At 58.2% G+C, this 12,265-nt stretch overlaps 1 protein-coding gene and 1 long non-coding RNA gene across 3 annotated transcripts in view; one reads left to right on the top strand and one right to left on the bottom strand.

The window, feature by feature from the left end:
• Positions 1–667, top strand: part of LOC131277697 (collagen alpha-1(I) chain-like) — a 3,895-nt gene extending 3,228 nt beyond the window's left edge. Inside the window, exons 4-5 of the mRNA XM_071213650.1 lie at positions 1–113; positions 429–667. The exon at positions 1–113 is cut by the window's left edge and continues 1,367 nt beyond it. Coding sequence (XP_071069751.1) covers positions 1–113; positions 429–667 — 352 coding nt within the window. The remainder of the gene's footprint in view (positions 114–428) is intronic.
• Positions 668–8,723: 8,056 nt separating this feature from the next.
• On the bottom strand, positions 8,724–11,908 carry LOC131277694 (uncharacterized). 2 transcript variants are annotated; one of them, XR_009184810.2, is made up of 5 exons: positions 11,770–11,908; positions 11,589–11,671; positions 10,114–10,194; positions 9,582–9,672; positions 8,724–8,960 (listed from the first exon to the last, which is right to left on the bottom strand). It is a non-coding gene; the product is annotated as an uncharacterized lncRNA (long non-coding RNA). The 2 variants fall into 2 exon arrangements; XR_009184809.2 differs by lacking the exon at positions 11,770–11,908 and having other exon boundaries at positions 11,589–11,713.
• Positions 11,909–12,265: the final 357 nt, after the last annotated feature.

Raw genomic sequence — 12,265 nt, 5'->3', positions numbered from 1 at the left:
CGGAGCCCACTGCCTCACGCCCAAGGGCTCGGCCGTCTGCCTTCCGCGGCCTCACGTGTTCGCCTCCCGGCCTTCCCCCACACACGGGCTAAGTCTTACAGCAAACGGGGGCAGTGAGGGGGGAGCGGGGGCTCCCGTCGTGGCATCAACAGGACCGGGGGAACCACACACCCCTTTCCCACTCGGTGCGGCACCTCGAGTCCACCCCCCCCAGGGGTCACCGAGGGCCCCCGCCCGGTCCACCCGATGCGGCGGGCTGGACCGCGACAGGAACCCCAAGGGCACACCCGGCACCCAGAGACACCACACGCGGGAGGCCCCGTCCACCCCCACGCACTTTTAAGGGAAGGCCCAAACACTACAGCTCCGGCGAACACCAGGCACGTCCGAGGAGGGGAGCAAGGCCAGGCCCCACCCCCCTTTCTCAGGCAACAACTCGGGCAAGACGGGCGAGCCCCCCGCGGTCGGCCAAAAGCCGGCCCCGGGCCCTGCCACCGGGGCGCACGCGGGCAACCCCCCCCTCCACGCGCAGGGGGGGGTGCCCCTTACCACCCTCGACCCGCCGGGCCTTCTCCCCAAGCACACACACGGGAAGAGCACCTGCAGCGGCGGCCCAAAGGGACGCCAGGAACGGGAACAACACCGCCGCTCGGCCTCGGGCACCTGAGGCACAACCTGGAGCGCTCCAGGGGCACCGCGAGGGGCCGGGCGAGGCGCATTCGCGCGCCACAGCAGCGAGAGGGCCCCTCCCCGCCGCGGAGAGGGACCGAGCCCACATAAACAGAAGCCAAGGACAGGCCAAGTGAGGGAAGGCCACTCGGTCAGAGAGCCAGGTCCGCACCCCTGCCCAACTCCCAGCACCAGCCAAGCAAGGCAGGGAGAGTAGGCGAGGGGCCCGCGGGCAGAGCGAGGGGAGCGGTCCCGTTCACCAGGAACGTCCGTCCCTCGTCTGGCGCGGCTTAGGCCCGGCCCAGGGAGAGCACAACACCACCGCATCGATCGCCTGGGACACACAACACCACAAAGGCCGACTCGGCAAGGCCTCAGTGACGACCAGAGACCACGGCACACTGAAGGAGACCGGCCCCGCTCGGAGAGCGTGAGAGCCGGCGCGCGCACAGACCCAAGCAGGCAGGGCGCGGGGCTCAGCTCAAGCAGGAAGGGGAGGGCGGGGCAGCGGGCCATCGGTAACCCAGAGCCCCCCGCCACACACACGCGCGCGCGCGCGCGCATCCGGCGTCCCAACCGTCTGGCCCACAGTGTCCATCTCTGGCTGGAGGACAGTGTGTCACCACTAACCTGGCGGCCCAAAACGCCCACTTTTGGCGGAAAACGGACCAAGCCCTGACACAGGGACAATCCGCTGGTCACACCGACCTCCCGGAAGCGTCATGCGGCCACTGGCCCACAGGACGACCCCATAGCCTCATGTCCCCGGAGCTCCTGGGGCCATCTGGTCGACCCTAGTGGGGGGGGGGGGCCGGGGACACGGGGGACACGGGCGACACGGGCAGAGGACCGCTCCCAGTCTCCGTGACGGGGGTCTCTCGGTACCCTCAGCAGGACAGGTGCCCCAAAGCAGTCACCGGGGAGGTCCCCACTAGCGGTCTCAGACGGCACCGGGAAGGATCGGGGCCCCGCAGTGCGGGACAGCCAAGCCGCCTCCCGCTCCACCCTCGGGCCACGGGCGGGACTGGCAACGGGGCGGACGGGGTCGAGGCCGGCGGCAGGCCTCCAGGTCGCCCTCCCTCCGCCCGCGCTCTCTACGCACATCCCGGACCGTTCCCCACCTCCGCAGCAGGACTTGGAAAAATTGTCGGGGGTCGGGGCCCACCCGCCCACCGGGACCCACCCGGGACAGCAGCCGGGCCCGAAGCGCCCTCCCCGGGCCTCGCCCAGGCGGCAGGGGCCAGCCCCCGCCTCCGGAGCAGCAGGACTTGGAAAAATCCTCGGAAGGGAGTCCCACCCACCCGCCGACCGGGGGGGCACAGGCGGTCGGCGACCGAGCGCGGAGCCACCCATCGCGGCCACTCGCGGTGGCCCGCGCCGGGTGGAGGCCGCGGTGGCCAAGACCAGCGTGTGCTGGTCGACCCACACGGGCAGCCAGCCCCGCCTCGGGCCGCCCGCCCGAGGGCAGCCACGGGCCACCCGCCTACAACTCTGGCGGTTCAATCTCCCGCCGGCGGCCGCGACGACGGCGCCCAGCGGCGACGCGGGGCCATCCTGCCAACGCTGCCGGCCTCCAGGAACTGTGACGCGGTCGCAGCGGCCGGGTCCCCTCCCATGCCGGCTTCGCCGGAGCTCCGGGGACAACGGCATAAAAGCGGCCACCAGGCGGCGCCCGACAACCGGCCTCGGGTGGCAGCGGGACGGATGGCGGTCGCCGGCCGCCAAGGGCGCGCCGCCGGCCGGCCGGCCGGCCGGTCGGCCGGCCGGTCGCCGTGCTCCGTGCCGATCCACTCGGGAACGCGTCGCTCGGGCCGGGCCAGCCGGAGATCATCCGGGCAGGCCCCGAGGCCTCGGCCACCGCCAAAACCGACCCCAAAGGGGATGGGGGCCGTTTCTTTCCCTGGGGTCCTTGGGGACCCGGGGCTGGGGCTGGGGCTGGGGCTGGGGCTGGGGCTGGGGCTGGGGCTGGGGCTGGGGCTGGGGCTGGGGCTGGGGCTGGGGCTCGGGCGCGGGCTCGGGCGCGGGCTCGGGCTGCATCAGGCGGTGAATTTGCCGGGGCTTACGGCCAATGCCCTAAGCAGGCGGCCGCCGAGCTGCAGCACCGAAGAGGAAAACCGCGTGGGGGTGGGCCCGCCCGGGCGAGCGCTGGGACTCGGGCACGGGCCGACCCGGCACAGGCACCCTCTCCCGTCAGCCCCTCGCCCGTGGCGTGCACCGCCACGCCGACCATCGCCGACCAGAACGGGGAGGGGCCGGGGGCCGGGGCGGCCAAGTGCTCTGCCGGGAGGGTCCTCCCGCCGTACAGCCCGGCCCGCCTCGGACTGGGACCGCGGAGGGAGAGCCGGGCCTGACCACGACCCGGTGGCGCCGGGGGGAGGGGGGAGCGGTTCCGAGGCAGGCCCGCCCGCCCGTGCCCAGAATGCCTGCGGGGCGATGGCGACGGGGGCGGGGGCCGGAGAAAGGAGAGAGCCTAATTCGTGTCCCCTCCTAGAAAGCATATCCAGGCGGAGAAAGCGAAAGTAAAACCAGCGCGTCCGGTCTCGGGAGAGAATCGGCAAAAGAAAAGAGCGAGGTGCTCGATCGATCGCACTCGAGCCCAGCGATGACAGCACTCGCGTGGCACGGATGGAACGCGAACGACCGGGCCGACCCAAGGAAGGGGGAACCCGTGTCGACAAAGCACACGGAGACGCCCGCTCCGGCTTCAGGCAGGAGGGACGCGGACAGAGGGGGACCGACCCGGGAGATGGGCACGAGAGAGCCTGCGCGTTTAGACGGGGACACGGGGACGTAGGGTCAGGCGAGCCGATGTCGCCGCGTCAGGGGAGCCCTCCGTGAATCCGAGGCGGAGCACCGGCGGCGGGATGGATGGCGGCGGGTGGACGGACAGACGGACGGGAGAGGAAAACCAGAGCGGGGGGGGGGGGGGGGGGGGGCGGGGGGCAGTTTCCGAGAGAACGCTGCTGGCGGCTGCCGCCCACCGGGGAGGGGAGGCCGCCGGGCTGGAGGGAGAGGGACCAGGGTGGGGCGGCGAGGTGGGGTGGGCCCGTCTCTCCCTCCACCTACCCGATCCCCTTCCCACTGCCTCTCCTAAGGCACTGTCGCCGGCGGGCACCCCCAGCCCGCCCCTAGCCCAGCATGTCACGCCGTCTGCCCTCCTCCCTCCCTCCCTGTTTTACACAGCACACACACGCACGGGCACGGACACGGGCACGGCCCCGGGCCCCCCCCCCACCCCCCCCACCCCAACCTCAAACCCTCTCCTATGGCACGCCAAAGCCCCTGCCAACACCCGGTAGGGAAAAGCCATCCGTAGGCCGAACGAGCTGCTAGAGCCCTACTCGCCTATCGGAAAGAAAAACATCCAGAGATCCAATCCTATCTACCCACGCACTGGCCGGTCCGTCGAGACGTGTCGAGACGTGTCGAGACGACATCCCATTCACCCAAAGCGTACGACCGGCAGCGTTCGGTATCGTCGCACGGTCGTGCGTCCGTCACCACGAGCGATCGTCATCGCCTAGCTCCGTGGCTTCTACGCGACCCGATAATAAGCAAAAGCGAACCCAAACAAACAAACAAACAAACAAACAAAACACAGACACACGAGGAAAACGCCTCCCCTCTCCGTCTCCCTGTTTCCCACCGCCGGACACAGCCGCTCTTTCTCGCCATTCCGGCACCACCGCTCAATTGCCGACTAAGCCGTCCTATGGAGGAACGGGCACAGACGGCACGGCCTGGCCAAGGTGGACGATCGAGGGCCTTTTCTCTTTTCTTTTCTTTAAGCCACTCATCACGTTGTAGGATCTGACAGAGGTTCAATTATTTGCGTATAGAAAGGCCAGGACTCGGGAACGGCTTCGAGAAGGAGAAACGGTGGATGGACGGCCGGACGGCCGGACTCGGGAGGTTTCTGTTGAAAACCTGAGCCCCGAACACGATCTTCGAGTCCCTTTCGTACAGAGAGGAAAGGCCAAAGGGTCCTTTCGTTTCAGTTCTCGAGAGGCTCGAATCAGCAGACATCTTCCACATCCTAGGTAAGCTTCTAGCACGCGCTTCAGACGGCCCGGGTGCATCTTCCCCGACCATTTCAAGTCTATAGGGTTCGCACCGACACACCGTGTCCCGGGACCGGAGTCGTCGCCACGGTGACCAAGGGCACGGGCTGCGGCCCCTCACCATCCCACACCCACGAGTCAGGACAGGCAGCTTAGGTCAAGGGAGACAAAGAGCCTCCCACCCACAGGCCACATCCATCAGGCCTCCGTGGTCACAGCGCTCGGCAAAACAGACAGGAGATCACAAGACATCGTCGCTTTTAAGAGAGACCGGAGGGCCGGGTCCCACAGCCTATCGTCCGTAGGAAGAAAGACACAGCACGGCAACCGAGCAGCACCGACGGACACAAGACATCCGAAGTCACGGACGTCGACGGTCACGTCGTTCTCCTTCCGATAAGACGGTCCTCGCCGTCGGACGCCGTCCTCTCCGAGACCAAAGCAAACAGGCGCCGGAGCGACTTCACTTCCGCCGAGGCCGTCACGCTCTCTGGGTCCTCCATCCGGCCCCGACCTGGGAATTCTTCACCTCTCACCGGAATGAATGACTGCAGAGAACCACGGGCCAACTCGTCGTCCGTCCGACGAGACAGGACACCTCAAACTAGACCTCCCTCCAGTCCCCCTCGTTCGAAAGCACGCGTTTGTCTCGTACGCAGACACAGAACACCGACGGTCACCGCTCTTGCCCTGGGTGTCGCAGCAAGATGTGGGGGCGGGGGGGGCAGGGAGGGGGAGAGGGAGAGGGGAGAGGGGAGAGGGAGAGGGGAGAGGGAGAGGGGAGAGGGAGGGAGGAAGGAGGGGAGGAAGGAGGGGAGGAAGGGAGCAAGGGAGGAGGGGAGGAAGGGAGGAAGATAGATGGAGAACACTGCCAAGAAGGGCAGCGAAGATCATGCCCTGGGTTACAAAATGGCTCCCGGCAGAGGAGGAGGCTGGCAAGGCCAGAGAAGGGCGACCCCTCGACTTTGCCGGCCCACAGAAAAGCGGCCGGCCGCCTGGGGGCGCCCGAAGACCGTCGTGGAGAGCCGGCCCGCCCCTCCTCCACCCCCGCGGCCCAGCCCCCCACCCCCACCCCCGGGGCCGGGCGCTGCCCGGACATGTCCTCCTCCGCCGCCCTGGAAAACGGTCTCATTGAAAACACACATACTAAGACTGTCCTGAAAACGTCAGTACCGTCGGGGATGGGGGCTGCCGTTCTGGGTATCTACGCCAGAAATTAAAACTCGCACCCAGAAAACGACGACGACGACAATGACAATGACAACGACAAAAAACACGAATGTTCCTATCAGCTTTCTCGGCTGTAACCCCGAAACGGACACGATCCACGTGTCCTTTATTTCCTTATTTATTCTTTTTAAGATTTACTTTTATTTCTCTATTGCCCTCTCCCCAACGGCTTGTGGTTTTTTACTCGCTGTTTAAAGACACCCACATTCCTTCCCACCCGTGAAACGGGCATCTGCCAAAAAGAAAAAAGAAAAGCCATTCAGAGCAGGCCACAAACTACCGATGCACACGACTCCTTGGGTGACTCTCAGAACGCCGTGCAGAGCGATAAGGCCGGCCTTAAAAAGTCAAAGGTCGGACCGTTCCCTTTACACGGCATTCTCCAGATGACACAATTAGAGAACATCTCTTCGAGGGGGAGCCCCTCTCTTCGAGTGACCTGGCGGGCCTGGGCTCAACCGAGTGTCCCACTAACAGCAAGCCCAGGGCCACATCGTGGAGTCACGTCCCATCCGGGGCAAATACTGTCAGGTCTGCTGCCAGGATTTTGGGGCCTTCTCCAGGCTCACTTTACCTTTTTTTTCTTTTTTCTTTTTTCTTCTGTTTTGTTTTGTTTTGTTCTGTTCTGTTCTGTTTTTAAAGAGCTGGGAGAAGGTGTACCATGTGAACAAGGATCCCATAAGAGCCAGTACAGCTCATTGAAATTCAGATGAGGCAGACTTTTAACAGGAAACATCACCAGACATCAGGGGGAGACGGTTCATGAAGATAAAGGGCTGAATCCCCCAGTCAGAGGTCAGACCGTACAGCCCTCCATCTCTTCACAAACCAAGATCACAGCCTCCAAGTTTGAAGAGCAACAAGTGGAAGCCCTGCCTCAAAAGAAAGAGGTGAATCCTAAACCTTCCTGTTGACCTGGTGGCCATCATCACCACCCTCCTTGTTAAAAAAAAAATAATAATAATAATAATAATTATTATTATTATTATTATTATATATATATACACACACACACGTATATACGTATGTATATAAAATATACACGCACACGTCTTTACATCTTTATATATTATTGAAGCACATCACTCATGCACAAACACACACAAACATTAGGTGTAGAGTAAAAGTTTGTAGACATGAAATAAACATGCAAAACATGATTCCAGGGCTCCCTCCCATACCTCACCCCTCCGCCGACATCACGCGTGGTTGTGATCCATCTGTTACGAAACTGTGCAAAAGCACCTTCAAAATAGGGCTGCCAACTATAGTCCATATCTTACAGTCGGTGTATGTTCCCCTCACCCACTCTAGTTTTACATTTAAACAGATCGGTTTCTGGATACATATTAATAAAGCGTCCACTGTATCCACAGTGTACCATCGACAGTGTTTGATACGGACACATAGTTGTGCGTTCATCACTGCGATCACTATTAAGGCATTTTTGTGATTTCTGTACTACTGATGAAAAGCAAAAAACAGACAAACACACAAGCCAGCGAACAAGGAAATGCCTCCCCTCTCAGTCTCTCGGGCAGGGGCCGTCCCTTGTTGGACACAGCTGCTCTTTCTGGCTCCTCCCGCACCACGGTTTATTTGTTTATTCAGCACTTTGAGTGAGATGTAGTCACACCCCGTACGATCTAGCCAAAGTCTGTCATCGATGGCTTTTTAAAAGTTCCTGATAAGACCTTTATTGTCAACTCGTAAAGTGGCATAGATGATAGTTTGAAAGAACACACACATTTTAAAAGAGGGCAGAAGGCCAGGTTTGATTTCATAGTATTAGGAGACTAGCTTTGAGAGGGGGGAGAGGGGTGGAGGGGAGAGAGGGAGAAAAGGAGAGAGGGAGAGAGGGGTGAGGGGGGCAGAGAGGGACAGAGGGAGAGAGGGAGAATGCCAAAGAGTGGCATGAATGGAGAGCACTGCTCGCGTGAATGCAAAACAAAACCATACAACCACATCGGAAGGCGGTGACCTTTTCTTATCAACTTACCAACGTGACCCTGTAAACACACTTCTACCTAGTTACTCAAGTGAATTGAAACGATTTTCACACAGTATCCTGCACACAAGTATCAAGGCAGGTTTTTTTCCTGGGTCCCCAAAGACTGGAAAAAATTAACGTGTTCATCAACAGATGGGAAAACACACCCCACACACACACAGACACACGCGCGGGGAGAAAAGATCGCTGAGTAATATGAGGGCCTGTGTCACTCCTCGCAACCTGGGGTTGGGTTGGGGGGAGGGGAGAGGCAATGCCAAGGTAACCTGAAAACTGCAAGGCCCTCCTCTATTTACATAGAAAAGGAGAGGGGTGGGTGCCACACCCAGCACAGCTGACCTAAACCTCCAAGGCAGATGCCCACTGGCACACAATCCGTGAGGCCCCGTCTTTGCTGGGAAAGATGAGAGAAGAGGCCATGGGAGAGAGCATTTCTTTGCGGTTTCAGAGAGGCTAGACCCAGAGTTCATCCCCAGGGAGGACATCTTTGACACAGTCATGGACACCCCCCCCTTTTTTTTTTTTAAAGGGAAACCCCTCCCCTAAAAAAAAGGCCCCCTTTTTCCCCCTCCCCCCCTCCCCCAACTTTCAGCAATGCCTGTTGGAGCTATAGGCAGGACCTGAGGGGCTCTGAATTCAGTCACAGACCCCAGCCGATCGGATCTGTCCGGTGCCGCTTTGGCTGTTCTGGCACAGCTCTTTATTTGTTTATTAAGCCGTTTTCCTGAGATATATCCATATACCATAGGGTCTAGCCAAAGAGCACCATCGACGTCTTTTATTTTTATTTTTATTTTTTTTAAACCTGCTAAAAAGACCCTTACGGTAAAATTTAAAAAACAAAAACAAAAACAAAAAAAAAAAAACATTGGAACGTAGGTGGAAAGAAACTGTACATTTTAAAAGAGCCTGTAAGGCCAGCTGAGAGACTTCACATCATCCGTGATCAGCAATAAACAGGATTGTTGGAGATTTGGGCACGAAGGGTACTGGGAATGAAACAAAGAGAAAGAGAAGAGAAGAGGGCTGGGATCCGGGGGTCTGGGAGTAGAGACTCCTCAGACATCTTCATTGTTTACAAGGGGCTTTCTATATAGCCCAGGCTGCGGGAGAACAAGTATGCAGTTCACTAATAGCATTACTCACGATCTAAGGAACTCAAAAAATCTTTATCTCAAGGTACAAAGTCCAAGCATTCCACCTAACTCCGAAGTAGATCTGCTCATCTTTTCTTTCAGCCATTCACAGCTTCATCCTGTTTGCCCGGAACTCTTAATGACCACATTCCTCCGGGGGGAGGGGGCGAGCGTAGCCATGGTAGCCATGGAAACAGCACGTCTCTCTTTGCGAGACCACTATGCCTCAGTTTCCAACTCAGGATAGCAGCAAACGTTTATCGATGTAAAGAAATTAATTATAACGTGATGATCATTTTGTTCCTACAGCTGTACCGATCGGACATCATACTGTCCAGGAATGAAATAAACGATGGGCTTAGCTATTTAATTTCCGCGGAGGCCCTCATTCTCGACGGGTCATCAGATTCCTGCTTGGGAATTCCTCACACCCTATGGGAACGAATTGCCACAGATAACCACAGGCCAACTCACAGTGTTCGGAGGCAGAGATGCTCAGCCTCTTTCTGGCAGGACTCAGGCTAAATCACGATTGACCCAGATGGATCGCTTTCATTCACGAAGTCTGCATAAGAAAGCATGGAAGAAAAATGAAGTGGCCAAAATTATATCTCCTCTCCCGCCCTCCTCGATTAAAAGCACACACTTAATTTTTAGGAAGACACTGACAGAAGACCGATCATCAGATTTTGCAAATACAAATGAGGTCTTAGGGCTAAGAGATTTCAAAGTCGCGTCCCGGAGTTGGTTCCAGAGGTTACTGTAAGGCAAGTGTCAGCAGGCCCGCCACACTAATCGTCGCCTCCAATAGCGGGGCTCCCACAGGGACGTGAAGGAGGTCAACCACCACACCAGGGAGCCAAGAGTGCCAACAACTGCAAACAGGAGAATTGCGTCCATCATCCAAGGGGCATCTAAGCACCCTCTCGATACAGAGGTGGAGTGGACATAACCATCCCGGGGCCCACGGAATGGAGGAATAGAGCATGGGTTAGCGTGCACTTACTGAGCTTCTGTTCTGGAACTATGGTGATTAGGAATGGAAGTCAACGTAGCATCGAGATGGAGAGAGTGGCCACGGTAGCTGCTGAGGGTGGGGAGTGGGAAGAAGAGACGTGATGTGGGGGCATTTTCAGGACTTGGAGTTCTCTCGGGTGGTACTGCAGGGACAGTCACCGGACAGTGTATGTCCTCCCGTGGCCCACTGGGTGGACCGGGGGAAGAGCGTAAACTGTAACGGGGACCATTGACCATGGGGCGCGGCAGCGCTCGCTCAGAGATGTATTCGCCGAGCGCGATGAAGGTCCCACCGTGATGGAGGAGGTGGTTGTTATGGCAGCAGTAGGGTGAGGGGGGTGGGGGGAATATATGGGGACCTCCTATTTTTTTAATGTAACATTAAAAAAAGATAAAGACAAAGAAATTTTTAAAAAAACTAAAACAAAAACAAAGCAACTGGGCTCTGGGCCCGGTAATGGGTTGCAGACCCACTTCCTAGGGCCTTGGGGAGGGAGGCCATCAAGGGCAGAAAAGGCGGCGGACTTGGCCCAGTGGTTAGGGCATCCGTCTACCGCATGGGAGGTGCGTGGTTCAAACCCCGGGCCTCCTTGACCTGTGTGGAGCTGGCCCATGCGCAGTGCTGATGCACGCAAGGAGTGCCCTGCGCAAGCAGGGGTGTCCCCCGTGTAGGGGAGCCCCGCACGCAAGGAGTGTGCCCCGTGAGGAGAGCCGCCCAGCACAAAAGAAAGTGCAGCCCGCCTAGGAATGGCGGCGCACACACGGAGAGCTGACACAACAAGATGACGCCACAGAAAGAAACAGATTTCCGTGCCGCTGACAACAACAGAAGCGAACAAAAAAGAAGACTCAGCAAATAGACACAGAGAACAGACAACCGGGGTGGGGGTGGGGTGGGGGGAGAGAAATAAAAAAATAAATATTAAAAAAAAAAGAAGAAAGAAAAAAGGGCAGGAAAAAACACCCAGACTTAAAAAAAGAAAAAGAAAAAGCGGGGCTCCCAGGGGCTCTAGAGACACCCAGAAACCATAAGCAGGGTAGACCGTTCAGGAATCTGGCACCCTGTCCGTGGGCCTGGGCCTTCCTTTGGAATTTATGCTCCCCAGGGTAAAGCGGCATGAGGCTCGCTGAGGGGTTCTCTACACATGGCTCTTCCGCCCCTTTTAGTTTTGCGCACCATACTCGGTCAACATATGTCCCAGAGACGTAAACCTTCGGGCCGTCCGTGTGCCAGTCGGGCGGGCCCTGAAACTCAGCAGAGTCGCAGCACCTGCTCTCCAGTGCATCGGGCTCGGCCGGGGAAACTAACGAGGAGACGATGATGGGCAACTACCGACCGTCCCAAGGAACACAAAGTGTCTGTCACTGCAAGTGAGAGAGCTCCATCCGTCTGCCCCTGTGGGATTAAGCCCCCACCCACATGCTCCGGATTGGGGAAGGAACGATGGGCTAGAGTAGACTTACTGCCATCCGACTATAGATTTATGATGATTCTTGCAACAGAAGAACTCTGATCGCCAACAAAGAGGCAGTGTCCACCAGAGGTTCTGAGGGACGGGAGAGGGAAGAGTAGGTAGGTGTCATAAGGGGGCATCTTTGGGACACCGGATTCGTCCCGCACGGCATCACAGGGACGGAAACAGACCTCGGTCTCTTCTGTCACAACTCAACCAAATCGTCACGGAACAGAGCATAAAGTGCCACGTCAACGGCCATCCACGGTCAGTCGCACCGCTCCGATATGGGCTCGCCAATCGTCACAACCAACCGTAGCGACCACACAAAGGTAGGCCGTGGTTAACGTGGGAAAGCGTGGGCGGGGAGGGAGGGGGGCATATGGGACTCCCTTATATTCTTTAGGTAACATTTATGTCATCTGAAGCCCCTTTAAAAAAAATAGATAGAATTATTAACTTTAATAAAAAAAAATTTTTTTAAAAAGCTGCACCAGAAATGCCTAGCAATTTGAAAAACCGAACCTCTGAATAGTTTTTTCAGTCTGCGAACTTTCTACGCTCGCTACGAGTGTGACTGACATTCGATTCCCACCACAGTGATGTTTTGCAAAAACTGTAGTCCAACCGGAATGTTAGCATCGATAGAGCTGAGACGCCAAAAAATTCCATCATCCTCTTATCCCA

This window comes from Dasypus novemcinctus, unplaced genomic scaffold (assembly GCF_030445035.2).
Source record: "Dasypus novemcinctus isolate mDasNov1 unplaced genomic scaffold, mDasNov1.1.hap2 scaffold_319, whole genome shotgun sequence".
Taxonomy (NCBI): Eukaryota; Metazoa; Chordata; class Mammalia; order Cingulata; family Dasypodidae; genus Dasypus; species Dasypus novemcinctus.
The sequence above is the reverse complement of the archived record's forward strand: the minus strand, read 5'-3'. Positions and strand labels throughout refer to the sequence as shown.